General features: G+C 36.2%; 1 protein-coding gene across 1 annotated transcript in view; it reads right to left on the bottom strand.

The window, feature by feature from the left end:
* The window catches only part of ccdc18 (coiled-coil domain containing 18), a 33,827-nt gene extending 15,278 nt beyond the window's left edge, over positions 1 to 18,549 (bottom strand). The window contains exons 1-17 of the mRNA XM_030161182.1: positions 18,023 to 18,549; positions 15,900 to 16,031; positions 14,996 to 15,102; positions 14,553 to 14,681; positions 13,548 to 13,644; positions 13,348 to 13,469; positions 11,911 to 12,187; positions 10,709 to 10,796; positions 8,827 to 9,044; positions 7,919 to 8,029; positions 7,685 to 7,816; positions 7,260 to 7,394; positions 6,146 to 6,211; positions 5,892 to 6,008; positions 4,889 to 5,056; positions 1,297 to 1,439; positions 137 to 300 (exon numbers count right to left, since the gene is read on the bottom strand). Coding sequence (XP_030017042.1) covers positions 137 to 300; positions 1,297 to 1,439; positions 4,889 to 5,056; positions 5,892 to 6,008; positions 6,146 to 6,211; positions 7,260 to 7,394; positions 7,685 to 7,816; positions 7,919 to 8,029; positions 8,827 to 9,044; positions 10,709 to 10,796; positions 11,911 to 12,187; positions 13,348 to 13,469; positions 13,548 to 13,644; positions 14,553 to 14,681; positions 14,996 to 15,102; positions 15,900 to 16,001 — 2,176 coding nt within the window. The 5' untranslated portion in view covers positions 16,002 to 16,031; positions 18,023 to 18,549. The remainder of the gene's footprint in view (positions 1 to 136; positions 301 to 1,296; positions 1,440 to 4,888; positions 5,057 to 5,891; positions 6,009 to 6,145; positions 6,212 to 7,259; positions 7,395 to 7,684; positions 7,817 to 7,918; positions 8,030 to 8,826; positions 9,045 to 10,708; positions 10,797 to 11,910; positions 12,188 to 13,347; positions 13,470 to 13,547; positions 13,645 to 14,552; positions 14,682 to 14,995; positions 15,103 to 15,899; positions 16,032 to 18,022) is intronic.
* Positions 18,550 to 18,641: the final 92 nt, after the last annotated feature.

The following is an 18,641-nucleotide window of genomic DNA, read 5'->3' on the forward strand; positions in this document are numbered from 1 at the left end:
AAGACAAAACAACTGTATAAGCAGTGTGAGTGATGGTCATAACTCAGCCAAAAATATTATGTTTATGTATGAAATAAACTGAGTAAGATGAAAAATGAGAAATTTTATCTTATATTTCAGTTTCTACATGTCATACCCATGTCGGTCTTGCTGTCGAGGAGGGTCTTTACGTGTTGCAGACTCTCCTCCATGCGGCTGATCTGACTCGTCTTGACAGCGACATCTTTCTTCAGCTGCTGAAGCTCGGACTCTTTCGACACCAGTTCAACGCGACACTTTGTCATCTCTGAAGTCAGATGGCTGCAGTAGATGCACAGACAAAAAACACATGCAAGAAAGAATTATTACCATGGCAATTCATAAAGCTCATATTCTGTTCTATACAAGTTCCTCATAGTCCATTACCTTAATGTGAGCATCGCACCCATAGTAGACAGAGGTAGAAAAAGCCCAGAGAACTGTTAGAAAAGACTCTTAACACCACATTTACACTTAAACATACTTTCTTTTTGAAGCTCTTAAGCAGAACAATGTTAACACCAAAACGTGCTGCAATGTTCTCCTCTGTCAGTGAGTGAAAAGGCTGTTTATATTCACTCATATTCACAGATGAAGGGGCGGGGAGCTTCATGCCTACAGACAAAAAGTATGTGGTGTAATCATAAGACTGTCCCACAGACTGTCTTCGCTGCAGCTCAAGTAAAATACGCGATGAAATATTAGGTCAGAAAAGAGTCAATAATACCAGCTCCACAAAAACAGCTTAAAATAGCAACAACAGAAAACTACAAGTACTGCTTACGATTAGCGTAAAATAGCACCAGTGATCCTGTCATGAACCTATCCACCCCCAAAACCATTCTCATCCTCCATATCATTTGTTCTCTGGATTCTTCTGCACATTGACCTATAATTGCCATAAATACTGATTTCAGTCGCCTCGGTGCTGTAGAACATTTCTGCATGTGACATTTTCGCTATTTTTCTTTCTCAGCTCAGTACAGTGACCAGTTCAGCTAAAAATGTGATATTACACGCATTAAAAAAAATAATATGAACAGCAAAACAAATAAATGAGATCTATGAAAACAATCAGAACCAAAACAAATCATTCAAGTACTGTGTATATGTTTTGTTATTGTGTTTGGACCAGTTCATTGAAATAACCCACATACAGTAGCACTGATGACATCAATGCCAAAGTTTACATCCAGTACACACAGTCAGACAGAAATCATTGGGTATCTTGGCACTTTTCATCCGATACAGACGCCCAGTGTGTTTGTGTGTTCTCACCTGACAGACTGGGACAGTTGTGTGTTATCTTTCTTCATTTCCTGTAGACTTTTGTCTGTCTCCAGGATGTCCAGCTCCCTGTTCCTCACCTCATCCTGCAGAGACACCCGGGCCTTTTCCAGCTGCTGCTCCAGACCAGACACCTATGAAACACAACACAATTTTCTGGTTTTTAAACACAAAAACACAATTTATAACTTACAGGGTGCTTGTTCTTTATCCAAATAAAATTTTTAGACTTTCTCCATACATTTTCAAATCTGCTATTTTTTTTCCCCAAGATGTTGACTTTATGTACTTTTATACTTGCGCGCCTACTTTTTGGTTGACATTGTACCTGTTTTGTGTAGTAGAAAAGGTCATTTTAATAAATGTATGAATGAATGAATAATTCACTGTAAAACATGTTTTACTGACAGAAACGTTTTCAAAACATATGAAAATCACAAACGTGCATGGATATCACACAAACAAGTTTCACTAGAATCATTCCAGTACCGACCAGTTAGTGAAATCAAATCAATATGCTTTATAAGTATTAAAAGTTATACTTCATCTCACTCCTTTTCAAATATGCGAATGAAGTCATATTTTGTTTTCATGTATAAATTTTTCATATTTTCTTGCAATCTGTTGTAATTCTAAGACCTAAAGTAGGACTCACTAACTCATTAATATCCTTTCCTCATATATTTCTTATCTTACAAGATTATGTGCCTTCGAGCATAAACTAAAATTTGACTATGAGAGAAACTTTTTTTCCATACTTCATTAAGACTTTCACCAAAAAACTCCAGACTTTTCAAGGTCTAGTAAACAGTGTTTCAAAATCCCAGACTTTTTAAGACTTCCAAGACCTGCGCAAGGACCCTGAACATATTTCTGAGGTCTACAGAGACTGAAATCTCACACATCATGACAGAAAACTTCCGGTTGGGTAATATTTACTGGTCATGAGATTCATTTTGTTAGGATTTTAAGAACACTTTTTGGCAGCCATCTCTGGCACAACCCTCATAACAACTAAAAAACCTTCCTTCAGACCTTCCCTGTGGGTGATCTGATATCTACCCAGAGCAGAGTTTTCTGCACAGACTGACTCTTCTGCTCCCTCAATGAAGACCTTTATGCTCTGTTTGTTGTGAGAGACAGAAAGTACAACCACTGGCTTATATTTTCTTCTTAACTCTAAATAAAATCACAAGCTCAAGAAGAAAGCCCTTGAGCAACACTGTGGATTCACCACAAATCTGTGTTGTGTGCAGGGCGTAACAGAGTGCATGTTAGAATAATGACACTGTTGTTTTTATCTCCTGTTTGTGTTTGCATGAGAAATCTACAACATATGCAAATGTTTAATCTTTGATGATAAGGAGCTTTCTGAGTTCAATGTGCAATGAAAAGGTCGTAAAATGCAGTGCAAATTAGTGCAAAATATCACAGAGGATGAGACTGTACAATGTTGAAGCCTGAAATATCTATGTATTAATAATTCTAGGGCCTTCCTGCTAGTGATTTTAATATGCTTCAGCAGTTAATAAATAGTGTAAAAGTAGATGAGGAATGTGTTTTTGCATCTGAAAGGCAACTAAATAATGTTAAGCTACATTCCTGGGATCTGTGCAAAAACTAACTGAGCAGAAGGAAATACAGCAAAACTAATGAGTGTGTGAATGAATCTCAAATATACACAGCACACACAGTAGAAGATTATGCAACATTGCAATTGTACCTTGCTATAATTCAGAATATACAACAATTTAAACAATTAAGCCGCTGACCAATTAATACGGATGTACAGGGTGGGGAAGCAAAATTTACAATGAACATTTAGTTGTTTTTTCTCAGCAGGCACTACGTCAATTGTTTTGAAACCAAACATATATTGATGTCATAATCATACCTAACACTATTATCCATACCTTTTCAGAAACTTTTGCCCATATGAGTAATCAGGAAAGCAAACGTCAAAGAGTGTGTGATTTGCTGAATGCACTCGTCACACCAAAGGAGATTTCAAAAATAGCTGGAGTGTCCATAAAGACTGTTTATAATGTAAAGAAGAGAATGACTATGAGCAAAACTATTACGAGAAAGTCTGAAAGTGGAGGGAGCAACAAAAAACGTACCAAAGCTTTTATTAAAGCTCTCAAATCCAAAATCCTAAAGGATCCAACCAAATCCATGAGAAAAATGGCAACTGAACTTGAGGTAGACAACAAGACCATTAGAAATGCAGTAAAATATGATTTGAAGATTTAAATTCTCATGACTTTTAATAAACTAATTGGACATACACTGTCTTTCAATCCCTGCCTCAAAATATTGTAAATTTTGCTTCCCCACCCTGTATGAGTCTGTGTGTGTGTGTGAATATATATATATATATATATATATATATATATATATATATATATATATATGTATAAAAAAGAGTTATGGAAAAGGAAAAGGGAGATAAATATATATTATTAATATTTTATGGAGAAGGGGCGGGATTAAAGAAGTTGCACTTCTTCCCACCCCTTTTTGGGCATGTAAATAAAACTATTGTGCTGTTCTTCTTTCTAAGATTGTCTTGATTGTTGATTTTTCTATTATTATTTATGTTTTACTTGTTCACATATATGTTCAATTTTATTGCATGTTCGGACTCAGTCAGTCACTCACTCACTCACTCAATTTTAAATTAAACGAATGTTATGATTGACTGTAATCTGACTTTAAATGGCCACATAAAAGTAATAACAAGAACAGCTTTTAATTATATTTGTCTTATAAATGCAGTCAAACTCAGAACCTGGGAAAAAAAATTGTTCACACCAGCAGGGTTTATAGCAAAAATGGCCTTTAACAGTGTCAAAAAGACCACCAAAGTGCTTCAGCTAAATACTTTTAGAATAACCACAGCAAAATGTAAATGGAACAATGACTTAAGAGTGATTCTTAATGTGATATCTCAAAAATGCATGATGTGTCCAAAAACTTTTCTCCACCGCTGTACACTATTTATGAGACAGGATGATAGTCACCCAAAGTGACAATTCTTTTTTGAGATAACAGATATCTGAAAGTTGGAGAATCATGACCCAGTTCAGCTCATTATTTTTACACTATGACACTATACACTATGACAGAGACGACTGGAGCTCACACACCTGATGTACAGACATACATTCATTCTGTATATTCATACACTCTGTCCTGCTTCCGTTGAAAAGAATTCTGCTTTATGTGCAGCTTAATCTACAAACATGTTTAACTTAATGCGGTATGTCACAAATGCATGAGGTGTCCAAAAACTTCTCTCCACCACTGTACACTATTTATGAGACAGGATGATAGTCACCCAAAGTGACAATTCTTTTCTCATGATGGGTATCTGAAAGTTGGAGAATCATGACCCAGTTCAGCTCATTATTTTGACATGCAGGATCTTTCCTTATCACTGTGGCCAAAATGCGCTTCCATAGACTTTCATGTCACAAACACTAATCTGAATTAAATGCAGCTGCTTTCTGTGCACTAAAATAGCTCAGTAATCAGTGGGATTACCAGTTCTGGTAGTATAGATACTCTATCTCCATCCTACCTGTTTCTGCAGCTGGCTCTGACTCTCCTCCAGCTCTGAGATGCGAGTCGTGCTTTCGGTCAACATGGTCTGCTGCTGCTGGAGGGAAAGCTGAAGCTGCAGGTTCTGTTCACTGGAACTCTGACAATCCAGAGTGCTGCTGTGGAGCTTCTCCTGCAGAGATGACACCTGAAGAAGGAGGAGAGGGAAGAGAGATCAGCTGGGATCTGCTCAAACAATGACAGGAAGGAAGGGGAGTGTGCTAGAAATTCTCCTGTTACTGCTACTGTGCATCAGCGTATACTAACCCTGAGTCGATGCTCAAGACGAGTCTCTCACAAGTCACTAAGTCTACTGTTGAACACATTAAATATGAGTTTAATAGTGCAGGGTGTCCACAAAGTCTCTTTACACTTTAAAAAATGTATTACAAAAGCAACTGATGAGATGTGTTAATCAGATTTGTTCTCTGCACTTAGTGGTTATTAAAGTTTTTAAATCACATTGCATTTGTGTATTTCAGGTTCTCTTAAATAAATCCCTCAATTACTGCAAATGTTTACTTCACCTTCTGACTGAATATGTGGCACCACAACTGGATGACCTTCAGCCAATCATCATTTTTCAGGTAGATGGCGCACCACCACATTGGGGACTGCATGTTGGTGGGTTCCTAAATCAAACACTTGTGGATTTCTTTCTATGGGGTTATGTTGAAGACGTTGTTTATTGAACAAAGATACAGGACACCAACGACCTGAAGCAAAAGATCACTGATGCCATTGCCACCATTGATGAGTCATACACCAAACAAGGCAAGACATCGACTACCATCTCGATGTGCTTCATGCAAGTAACGGTGCCCATATAGAGGTGGACTGAACAAAAAAAAAACCTTCAATATCTACTTCTCATTTTGTAATAACTTCCACAGATTTGTCGATTCATTTGCTTTTATAATAAATGTGTTAAACTGTACAGAGACTTTATGGGCACCCTGTATTTTCTCTGGACTCGACTCTACCTTATCATTACTCCTCTGCAGCTCATTCTCATAGTTCTTCTTCATCTCCTCCATCTGCTGTTGGCAGGAGTTCAGATCTTCTTTACACAATGACAAAGACGACTGGAGCTCACACACCTGATGTACAGACATAAATTCATTCTGTATATTCATACACTCTGTCCTGCTTCCATTGAAAAGAATTCTGCTTTATGTGCAGATTAATCTACAAACATGTTTGCGTTCCTCTTTATTAATCAGTTCTTTGAACAAACCTTGGCAGCCTGCTCTTTGAGACTCTGAAGCAGCTCCTCATTGCGTCTTACTTCAACCTGCTTCTCCTTTAATTAAATTAAAAACAAAATCAATTGTTTATAATGTGTTAATATGCAGTATCTCTACATTACAATATTATTAGTGTGTTCAGAGTTCTGACGTTACACCAAAGATGTTAGTGTATTGTGTTACACAGATAAGAACTCAATCTATTCACACCCAGGGGCCAATGTCTCAGTGAATATATGTGACCACTAGAGGAAGTAGTGAGTCAACCTCCCTTATTGAAAACTACCTCCAAAGGATCTAAACCAGTGGTACCCAACCTTTTTTTGGCTCGTGACCCCATTTTAACATTACAAATTTCTGGTGACCCCAGACATTCAAAACAGAGACATTGTTTTTTGCTAAAATGAATTTGTTTTTGATCATGTAATAGTTTGCTATACTATGTTGTAAATAAACATTAATTTTAACCAACAGTTAGGCTACATAATGTATACTATTATGGACGGAGGCAGATTGCCTGGTGTAGATTACTGCACGAAGTGAGAATTTTGTTTTCCTCGGTCAGGATATGTACAGTCAGTCCAGCTTGTATTTACAAGGCTGACAATTAATACTGAACAAACAATAACTCAAACTATGAATTATGAAAGAGCTGCAGCATCTTAAACCCATCACAATGAACATTTGAGAGATAAAAAGTACCACAGTGCATCAGTTTCAGCTTCACAGTTTGTCATCTCTTTTATGTATTGGGATTGCCTCTCTCTACTCACCATATATTTTTTATTAGTAAGTTTTTATTTTTATCAATTACTAGAAATTTCAGGCCACCCCAAGGTTGAAAAACACTGATCTAAACTAAAGCAGCAGAATGTGATGAGATGAGAATGAGAACTGGTATGAAAAATAAAAGCATTGCTGTCATTTTCACCACTGGACACAGCTCTAAAGTCAAAGAATGGAGTTGGATGCTGAAATCACATCATTTTGATTAGTTTGATTATGTTTCCTGCTGTTTGTCGATCCACGGTTCAGACTAAACTGTAACAGTTTTCATCATGTTTGGACGATTCCAACTTTCACAAGTCTCTAAATGTCTCTGACCTGTGTGAGCTGCTCCACCGTACACTGCAGCAGGAGAGCTGCATTCTGCACCTCGTCTCGCTCTGTTTGGAGTGAGCTCAGCTCCTGCTCCATTTCCAAAACCCGAGACTGGGCCTCTTCAACAGACAACTGCAGCTGCATGAGAAAAGTATATGGTTTACTAGATAATAATTATGCATATGAAAAAATCTCTTCTAAATGTGCTTTATGGACGGTGAGTTTTTATTATACTTCTTTGACTTCTGCAATTCTCACCCTTGACCAGTATCCCATAATATAAAAAAACTAACACTAAAAACTAAACCTACCACTCAAACAAAAAAAATACAACTAAAAATTGAGCATTTTCCAAAAATACAAACTAAACCTAACATTCTCAGAGTTCATGTCTACAAGGCGTTTAAGTGACACAACACATAAATCACCACTTCTATCCGGTGCTGCTGCTCCGTGTTTTGTTGAACTTGTGATTTTTTACACTTGTCCAAAGTTTGCTGGTACTCTCTTTGCTTTTTGCTCATCAGTGACTGGTAATGCTGAAGAGCACTCGTCTTCTCCTGCAGTTGATTAAAAATAAAGATAGAAGTTGATGCTGTAAATTGTAATTTGTGATACTTGAAGCAGTTGCTGTAAACTGAGAATACCAGGATGTTTTATACCTGTAACTGATTCTCCAACTCTGTGTTCTTCAGCGCAGCCTGACTGTAGGCAGACGCCTTCTCCTGTAACTGTTTCTCCAGTGCTGCCACACGTGCACTTTTTCTTTTTAACTGCAGTGAAGAAAACACAGGGAAACAGCAAGAGTCTGTAAATGTCATTAATACAAAACGGAAAAAGAAAGTCTGTTAGAAAATGTACTTATCTATAAAAACAAAGAAACATGAAATGACAGATTAGGGATGGGAGATCAGAGGCAAAAAGATCACAGTGTTTCTAATCACAATCCTGATCCACAATCTAAATTCTGAAATGTACCTTAGAGTACAGACACTCTAGAAACAACTCATGTATTTATTTTTTAGACAATTACAACACGATATTACATTAAATAAAGCATTAGTTCTATTATACCTCATTATTTTAGTATTGAAACAATGATGAATATCTGGGTATCAGTCATTTTAATACAGAATAAAGGAAGTATAGACTTTGGCAGTGAATAATAACGTAATAATGAGATAACAATATATATTAAAATATTCTTCCTTAAAATGATTGTAAAAATTATACCCCATGTACTTACAGCTAATTCTCAAATTCTAATAGTTAATCAGATATTTGTCATGAATTTTATGATGACACTCAGCAAAAAATGTGAATTGACTGGCCTGGAAAAATATTAGCAGCTTAGCATGTCATATAACGGACCTACAGTCCACTTTAGGACTTAAAACCCACGTTCTCCACTGCATTAAACTGTGGACGCAGTATTTATTCATGTTATTTAGTGTACATTAAATACACAAGAGCAAGACTAAACAAAATGTGATGATCTCTACAATTCACTTGAACTTGGACGCCTGTGATGGATGTTACGAAAAGAGATGAAGGACGTGAGAATAGTTACATCTTTCTCTGTGTCTGTGGCCTGGCTGACTTTGTCCATCAGTTCTGTGTGGAGGCTCTGGTAGTGGGAGGCTCTCTGGGCCATGGAGCTCTGCAGGGAGGAGATCTCCTCCTGGGCTCTACTCAGACGCTCCTGAAGCCTCTCCACCATACGACTGTGTTTGGTCCGATCGGCCTCCATCGACTGCAGTGCTCGCAGCAGCTGCTGGTAGCCCTCGCCTGCACACGGGTCACACTGCAGTTAGTTTATTATGCAAAACAGGACAGGCAGTCTTCAGATTGGTAAAAATGGATCCATGAGGGGGAAAAAAAATAAACAAAAAAAACATATGTATATATATATATATATATATATATATATATATATATATATATATATATATATATATATATATATATATATATATATATGTCACAGTAGAGATTGAAATCCAGTAGGATTCCTAATCCTACTAGGACAGATTGAAATTTTAGTTTGTCCTAGGACAAACTGAAATCCTACAAGACATTAGGATCTGAAGATTGGAATTCCAATCTGTCCTAGGAGAATTTGCAATCCTACTAGGACAGATTGTAATTCTATTTGGAAGTGGGATCTGAAGATTGGAATTTCAGTCTGTCCTACGGCAAAAAATATAAGAATTCTGTCAGGACAATCTCGAATTCTATTAGGAGAATGTCAGATTATATCAAAATGTATGGAAAATAGACTGAATCATTTCACAGCCAAAATTCCAGTCAATTTCAGCATAGGTAAGCATACAATTTCGCCATCACTATTCCAGCTGAAATCTTAGATACAGTATATGTCCCTTCGGTTAATACACATTGTAACCAGGGTGCCAGCCGTTTGGTCCAACCTTATTCAATGGCCGTATGTAAATGTCATTGGTATGTAAATGGACACATTTGCATAGGGCCATTATGAGTTAAATTCTCCTAGGACAGATTGGAATTCCAATCTTCAGATCCTAATTTCTTGTAGGATTTCAGTTTGTCCTAGGACAAACTAAAATTTCAATCTGTCAATTTTAGTCAATTTTAGTCAATTTTAGTCTGTCAATTTTCAATTTTAGTTTGTCCTAGGACAAACTACAATTCCTATCTGTCCTAGTAGGATTAGGAATCCTACTGGATTTCAATCTCTACTGTGACATATATATATCTCTGTCTGAAGAATTCGAGAACTAGGAAGGTCTCATAAATAATTAAACAGGATTTAATTAAACAATATCTAATTGGAAATGTATAGAAATAGAAACATTCCAAATATATATTAATGCATTATTCTACAGTGTTTTTTTAGATATTACAAACACTTTTAAAAGTTAAGTATTTATCTATAAATAGTTACATTTGACATTTAACTTAGATTTATAAATACAAAATAAAGCAGACAAAAAGGAAAGATGTATATTAAAATACAGTCATTAATTTATGAAAAATTTCAACCAAAAAAGCAAAAAAATTTAAAAATAACTAAATTCTGAATACTGAATTAATCATTTAGGTCTTAATCACGTATATAAAGTGATAACCCTGACATCAGCTCTTTTTATTTCTGTTTTAAAATGTCATATATTAGATCTACAGTTCACTTCAGGAGTTCAAACCCACATTCTCCACTACATTAGACTGTGGACACAGTAAGGACTCATGTTATTAAATGTACATTAAATGTGCAAGAGCAGGACAAAATATTATGATCTATTTATTTTCTATATTAGGAAGAAAAGTCAAATATTAAAGTCATGCATTAATGTATTTATGTTGTGATATCTAATAAATTAAATACTGTATAATTATTTGGGCGACTCTCCTGATAGTCCACTTAAATAATCCAGATTTTATGATGTAGGTCATTCAGGGCTGGTCAGTGTTACCTGGTTTCAGCTTCAGGGTGTGCGCAGCTCCTAAATAGTCAACTGGGGGCAAGAGGCAGGGTCTAACACACAGGGGTCCCACATCACCCTGACATCAAAAAACAAAATATGACAATAGTAAACATGTAAAGGTGTAAACACATATTTCTCAGCAATAAAGAATGAAATGTATTATTTATTATTCAATTGAACTTAAATGAAAGTACTCTGCTATAAGTAAAACTCAAAACTTACTGAAGTAAGTGTAATTAATATTGTAAGCAAAGTGTATTTAAAGTGTGAAAAGTAAAAATATTCCTTCTGCAGTAAACTGTACACTGTCATTTTTTCTTTTTCTTTTCATAATTTTACCCCCATATTAATGTGTATGTAACATTTTATAGCTGTAGATGTTTACTGATGAGATCATTTTAAGTACTTTACATACAGTTGGTAGTTTAATCTAAAACAATATATCATATATTATAACATCATCATAAGTTTGTAGCATCATCCTCTGAGTAATGTATATTTCTTATAAAAAAAAAAAAAGTTGACTCCTGAGCTCAGAAAAACAGGCTTGTTTTCAGCTTTAACAAAACTATTTCCAGCAAATCCTGTTTTTTTTTTTTTACAGAATTAATTTTCTCAAACCATAAGGAGCATTTTATTCCTCTGTTTATTACAAACATTCAACAGATTTTAAGATATATGGTTTTCACTGGACAGAAAGAAAATGGAAAACTGAACTTCTGAAAAGTAATTAAAAGGTGTGGACAAATGCAGTGACGTAGAAGTATTAAACTATTGATAATATTGAAGATAATATTGAAAGACGTCTTATGATTTGTATCAGACAGCTATTGTTTGGTGAAGGAGTACGAATGTATAGTACTTATTTTGTTTGTTTATTTATTTTAATTGCATTGGGCTGTTGTATATGTCCCAGTTGTGTGTGTGTGGGCGTGAATGGTGTAAGATTAATGTAAAATAATTAAAATTGTAATTTAATGTAGAGGAGACCCCAGGAAGAATAGCAACTGATGATTCAGTTGCTAATGGGGATCTTAATAAATGAAATACTATAAATGAAAAACTATAAATGTGGGCTCAAGAAAAGTTCAAGCCCCTAAAATTTGTGTAAACTGAATAAGCGTAGTGCTCTTTGGTTGCTGTGGAAACCATGACTCATGGAAACCCACAGCTCAGTGTAGCCTCCTCACCTGTCGTAGATGCAGCAGAGCCAGAATGGCCTCCAGACTGCTCAGCTCTGCCTGGACCTGCTGAGCCTCTCTGTGGGTCTGGGCCATCCTCTGCTCCTGGTTCCGTAGATCATCCAGCTCCTGGCGCAGAGAGGCCAGGTCTCTGCAGTCCGCCACCCGCTCCACAAGCTGCCGCTCCAGGTGACACACCTTTCGTCCGGCCTCCTCCAGCTGGGCTTGGAGGTGTGAGCATTCAGAGACTGAAGCCTTGGCCTGCTTCACCTCCTCCTTCATCTGGCTGAAGGACACGGAGGAGGATGCAGGAGTACATGGGTTAAAGATGTGAAATCCGATTTTTTTTGGTGTGCTCGTTCATATTACACATTAAATGCGACTTCTATCAGGTTTGAGGATGAACTGAACGTGACCCTGAAGTGACCCATATGTGCAAAAGAGGTCCTGATGTAATACGTGACCACGCAGGCACGCACTGTGTTTACGAAAGTATGTTTTTCTTGCCCCTCCTCCTCCTGGGACGCAGAATTGTGACATTTGTCAGATTTCAATTGACGTAAAGGTCAGATAAATGCGACCTGGCCGTTCAGACTGAAGTCGCATTGGAAAATATCAGATACGTATCGGATTGAGAACCGAATATCAAAGTGGCCTGGGTCGGATTTGAAAAAAATTGGATTTGTGCTGTTCAAACTGTCTGTAACAGATTGAATACAGGTCACATATGGGCCAAAAAATCGGATTTGGGTCACATTTGCCTGCAGTCTCAGTGTAGCATTCTGACATTCTGTGGCTGAATTTTCTTCACAAATATTAAAAAAACAACGGGATTCATTCTCCGACTTATGGCTGTTTTTACAAAGTTTCTGACATTTATCATTGTTTTCATGCTTTGGAATTTGTTTGTAGGCCAGAAATGAATCTATTCACACTCAAGAGCACAGTTAAGTGTGTTTTAATGACTGGTAAATAAACAATTGTTAAAAGAAGACAGGTATGAATAGTTATGGAGTTTAAGAACATGTCATGAATCTGACCAGACTTTTTTAAGAACCTTACACTGTACTATAAACTTATACTAATATTACTGTGTTTTTTTCCCCTGTATCTGAAGTAACATATGACACTGCAATTAAATGTGTTATTCACTTGGATTTATTACAAAACTACCTCATTTTTCACCGTTTTACATTCTGTCACTGACACACTTCATACTTCTCTTAGGTCTTTTCTGAGTAGCTCTGTGATCGGCAGAATTTACTTAACTTCATTTAAAAAGGGTGTAATATTCTGTAATATGTTCAGGGTCACTTTACCAAGAACAACTTAAAGAAAAAAAGACTGAACAAATAAATCACATCATACATTACCTAATTCAGCTAAGAGTGGCCAGAAATAACGTTGTGTGCATATAAAATGTGACTTCATTATTGGACTACGTACCTAATTGTTTCACTCTGCTCTTTTGTTTTTCTCTCCATCACAGAACACTTCATTTCCAACTCTTCTTTTTCTCTGTCACACTCAGTGAGACTTTGTTTTAGTTTGCTCTCACTCTCCGTTACCTGAAAAACAAATATAAACACATTTGGCACCAACATGCAAAAAAAAAAAATGACTTAAACCATTCAAATACACCTCACCTTTTTAAGTTTTATGGAAATTGTGGCTTTGTAATCATTGAAGGCTTCTTTCAGTTTCTCTGCATTTTCAAGTGCTTGGTTCCTTTGCTGCTCAGCTCTATAATAAAGTAGAACAAAGGGGAAAATAGCTCTGCTTAGAATGTACTCTGCTGTTATTATAAAGGTTAAAAGGTTAACTCACTTTATTATCCATGTGGGGAAATTCATTCTCTACCTTTTACCCAACCTAATGCACACACAGTACTCAGCATTAGCATTAGGGTACTGCCACTGAAGTTGCTCAGGTACCAACTCCAGATCTTCATCAGTACTGTAGTCAAAGGCACTGACAGGGGAATTAAAATATGTGTACCTGTTTTTAATGGCAGGGAAAACCGAGGAAAGAATACTATTGAATACAATGTTTATGTTCAATAGCATTGTATTGCTGTGTTTGCAAGGCAATCTTTTATTCAATCCATTCAAAATGTTTCAAAATCCCCTCTAGTCACGTTAAAAGACATCCTAGAATACTCTGTAAGAAGTATAATTTGATACTGATGGGTTCTTACAAAAAAGTCAAATTAACTAATTAAATATGCTTCAATACCTGCTCAAAGGTTTAAAATTAAAATACTGTCCATTTCATAAGTTTAACTACTGAACACAAGCTGTTTCCAGTATTCATTAAAGTCTACTGAGCAGTGATGGCTTCAGGTTTCTACAATTCACAAGTAAAAGCTGCAGATAATATCTGGATTCACTGTTAAATATTTGTAAATCTCATAAATCCTGCCCTCAACCACATGCCTTAAAATTTAATTTATGAGAAAAGAACATCAAATATTGCACAGCAGTCATTCACCTTAAGCTCAAAAATGAATAACTTTTTGGAGTTGGAGGTGGATTTAAAAGGTGTGATATGATTAAATAAGAGTTCCATACTTCTTTCTAAAATGTCAGGCTGCAATAGACTCTGACAAAATAAATGTATGCGTTGAACACAGTCCCAGATTCAGTTATCACCGTTTGCTCAGTGAGGTTTTGTTGTCCAGCTCATCTCTGAGGGTGTTTAGCTCCTCAGTTAGAGTCACCACCACCATTTCACTGTGGGCGGCTGCTTCCTGACTACAATCTGCCCTCATTTCTGCTGCCCTGGAAAAATGAAAGCAAGGAAGGAATGTTTTAATAACATGTGTCAATGCAATGATCTGCAAATGGAAAAGCAAAATAAGGAGAAGAGGGAATCATTAAAGCTACATTCCAACACGATGAAAATGTGTACACTGGTTAAAGGGCTACATGATCCTGTTACAAATGACTCTCAGTAACATTGCAGTCTTACATAATCCTGATACCAGTTCACAGTTTCATGTCTATAAGGCTACTTGAGAATTCAGCTACTTCAAATAAATAGATCCTGTGTGTTAGATGGATAAATATGTTTGTGTGTCAGGTCATGAGGTTACTTTAGTTGTTTGTTTAGAGCCACCAGCTCTGATTCAAGATGATGAATCTGCTCACGCATGAGAGTCACATTGTTTTTCACCCCAACCCTGGCACCGCTGAGGTGGACCTACAAAAAAAAAAAACATGCAAAAAAGAAAATTTATTAATGTTTTTTATCACACGTTCACATGTTTCACACTATGATTATCTGCCATAGAATTGAACTATATAAGATCCAGCAGTTTGGGTCCTATGAAAACTTGATTTGTAGAATTCTGTGGGGTCTATAAATTATTGCTAAAATGCTATTTTTGCCAAGCCTTCCTATTCTCTCATAGATTGAGCATTAAATTAGGCCATTACAGATGTTTCTGACCATATTTAGAGAAACAAAAATCAAAGATGTCCTATGTGTATCATCTCAAAATGGCACAAACAGCAGATACAATGTTTAGAAAGGACTGAATGTTCCTTCTTGCTTTTGCAAAACAGACAACAATACATACTTTAATATTTCCTATTAACATTCAAATGTACTACTATTACTACTGATATAAACTAAATATAAAATATAAATTAAACTATTATTATTATTACTCTCATTAAATGCAATAATGACAAATAAGAGGTAAATCAAGTGCTTTAGAAATGTATCCCTCATTTGTGACCATAATAAAGTGAGTTCTCCTAAAAGTCATGGGGTAATTCAAACAATGATCTGCAGCAGAATGGAGTTTTCATTCATTCATTCATTTTCTGAACCCGCTTTATCCTCACTAGGGTCATGGGGGTCGCTGAAGCCTATTCCAGCTACTTATGGGCGAAGGTGGGGTACACCTTAGACATGTCACCAATTCATCGCAGGGCTGAATGAAGTTTTCTTTTACTGTAAATATTTATAAAAGATTCCGGATTCTTACTCACCTGATTTTGGGAAGTGGATAGTTCCAGCTGTACAGCTTCAAGGTCACTGGCATTCTCCTGACGGACACAGCCCATCCTCTTCCTTGTCAGAAGAGAGTCCATCTCTATTGACCCGGTCTTTACCGAGCCAGACTAAAGAGGAAGAACAACACAGGTGAGGAGGAAAATAAGTGTGTCTTTGTGATAAGTGATTGTGATTCTGTTGGGTTTCTGTAAATTGGCTTAGAGTCTGGTTTTGACCAACTCTATATGTAAAGTGTCATGAGATAAATTTTGTTATGATTTGGCGCTATATAAATAAAATTTGATTGATTGATTGAATGATTGATTTGATTGGTTTTTCCCTGTAAGTCGCTTTGGAAAAAAGTGTCTGCCAAATGCATAAATGTAAATGTAAATGATAAGAGGACAATTTTAATAACTTGATTTTGGCAAAATCCTTTTACACAAATATATAGTATGTTATAAGTGATCATTTTCTTGATTTTCTTGGATGTTTACGAAAAAATTTCAACCCAAAGCAGTGAAAAATAAGCAACTGGTCAAACAAGAAAATACATAGTAATTATGAACATTTACTCAAAAGAACAAACAACAAAACCTCAGAGCTACAGGAGTATTAGGGTTTTGGAAGGTCCCATGAGTTGGCATGGAATGACCTGTATGTAACATTTACTTACTATTAATCAGATTTAAAGTAGAGAAAAAAACAGAGGCCACGATAGAAACATGTCCACTGGGTTTCGGAAAAATAGAAAAGTAGCCTACTGTTCCCCTACATATGTGCGAATAGAATAGAATAGAATAGAATAGAATAGAATAGAACAGGAGTTCACACATGTACACATGCACCACACATCGGAATTTATCTTCTGCCTTTAACCCATCACTAGATTATGCATCACACACACTGCATGCTAGGAGCAGTGGGCTTGCTATATCAGACGCCCAGGGAGCAAACTGGGGGGGTGTCATTGTTAGTGCCTTGCTAAAGGGCACATCAGCCAACAACTCTCCGAGTAACAGTATTTTTAATGACACTGCTTTGAACAGCTTTATCTTGCAAAAAACAATGTCTCTCAAGGATACTGATACACAAAGCAGTTTGGTGTAGAGTTTATGAATGGATTAAGACGATCAGTGACAGCGCATCTTTCAGCTGTGTCACCAACATTCACAGTCTGCCTGGTGTTCAGACTACATCAGTAAATGTGTTATTTTATTTAAAAAGCATTTAATATGGTGGATTTTAAATTACACAAATCATGTATAAAGTAGAAGATAAGATGCCTCCAGACTGTTTCCACAAGTCATTTCCAAGTAGAGCGAGTCAATTATGAACTAAGCAATTTGTACGTTCACCAAAACAAGACAGATACAACTCAGTTATTCGAATAGTTGAAAATAAGGAAAATTAATAAAGCTCTAGATTTCATAACCATATCTAATTAAAAGTGTGATGATTAACAAATAAAACTAGTCTTCATCACTAGTATATGATTTTTGTTTTATATTTTGTATTTTTGGGAGTATAAAATATACATTTACAGCACTGCAAAAGTCTTATGCAGCCTTTAGCTTTGATGTTTTTGCAGGGTTGTAATGGACATGTGTGCATTTTTCTAACAAGAAATAAGAAGGAAATATGTACATTGTATTGAAACACACAAATCAGAGCAACTTCTGCAGTTAAAGTCAGTATTTAGTGTGACCTCTATTTGGGTTCAGTAAATCTTCAACTCATATGGGTCGACTGGATGTATATTCACAATGCAAAGACATATGGACAAAACAATGTCAAATGAGAGGATGTAGAAAGGTAAGACTGCATAGTATAATGTTTTACTGAGTTCTGCAACCTCACTTTCTTTTTTCTGTTATGTTTTCACAATGATTATTGGCTCACATGTCTCAGTTGCACGTATTGAAAGTGACAAAAATAAACTAAATAAATCAAGTAATGAGAATGATGACATACATTACCAAACAAACTTTTTCGAAATCCAACTTAACAGCTGGATGTACTGTGCATCAGATGTTGGCAAGTATACTTTATATCTAGTTAATGTATACTTAATATCAAGTTTGAGGTTATAGATTGGTTCAGCCTGTAGTTAACTCACCTCTTTTGTTGGCTAACACTCTGCAGGGCTCCGTCAAACGAAGTAGACTTCTTAAACTGGACACATATTCAATTAAAGTCTCCTCGTCCTCAAACATCACACCAGTGTCTCTGTAGTAAAATGATCTTCAGGCAGCTCATGTCAACAAATCATTGTAATAACCTGAGGTTGCTTTAAACGCTAAGATACTTAAGCGCCCTTTCCAACTTGTTTGAACGTCTGTAAAGATACAGAACTCATTTATAGCCGTAATATGAAGTGAGAAGTTGAACTTTAGTGACACTAACCGTAGCACTGTAAACTAGCTAGCATAGCTACGCTAAGTGTAAACAAAGATGCTCACCGATTCAACAGGTGGTTAATGAGTTCACATTATTGAGGCAAAGCAAAAGACCCAACGGAAATTTCAAGCAAATAAGTCTCGTAACTGTTTTCTGAAATAATAAATACTATCTTGCTTGTCCAGGAGCCAAGAAATATGAATGACACACTCTGAAGAGCCTTCTGACCACTCTAAACCCATGGTGGCTAAAACGGTTTGTAATTTTAGTCTCCGCCCACATCCCAACAACGACTTTTATGATTGGATCAGACAGTTGTGTCTCTCAAATGATTGGTT

The sequence above is a fragment of the Sphaeramia orbicularis genome, chromosome 17 (genome assembly GCF_902148855.1).
Source record: "Sphaeramia orbicularis chromosome 17, fSphaOr1.1, whole genome shotgun sequence".
NCBI lineage: Eukaryota > Metazoa > Chordata > Actinopteri > Kurtiformes > Apogonidae > Sphaeramia > Sphaeramia orbicularis.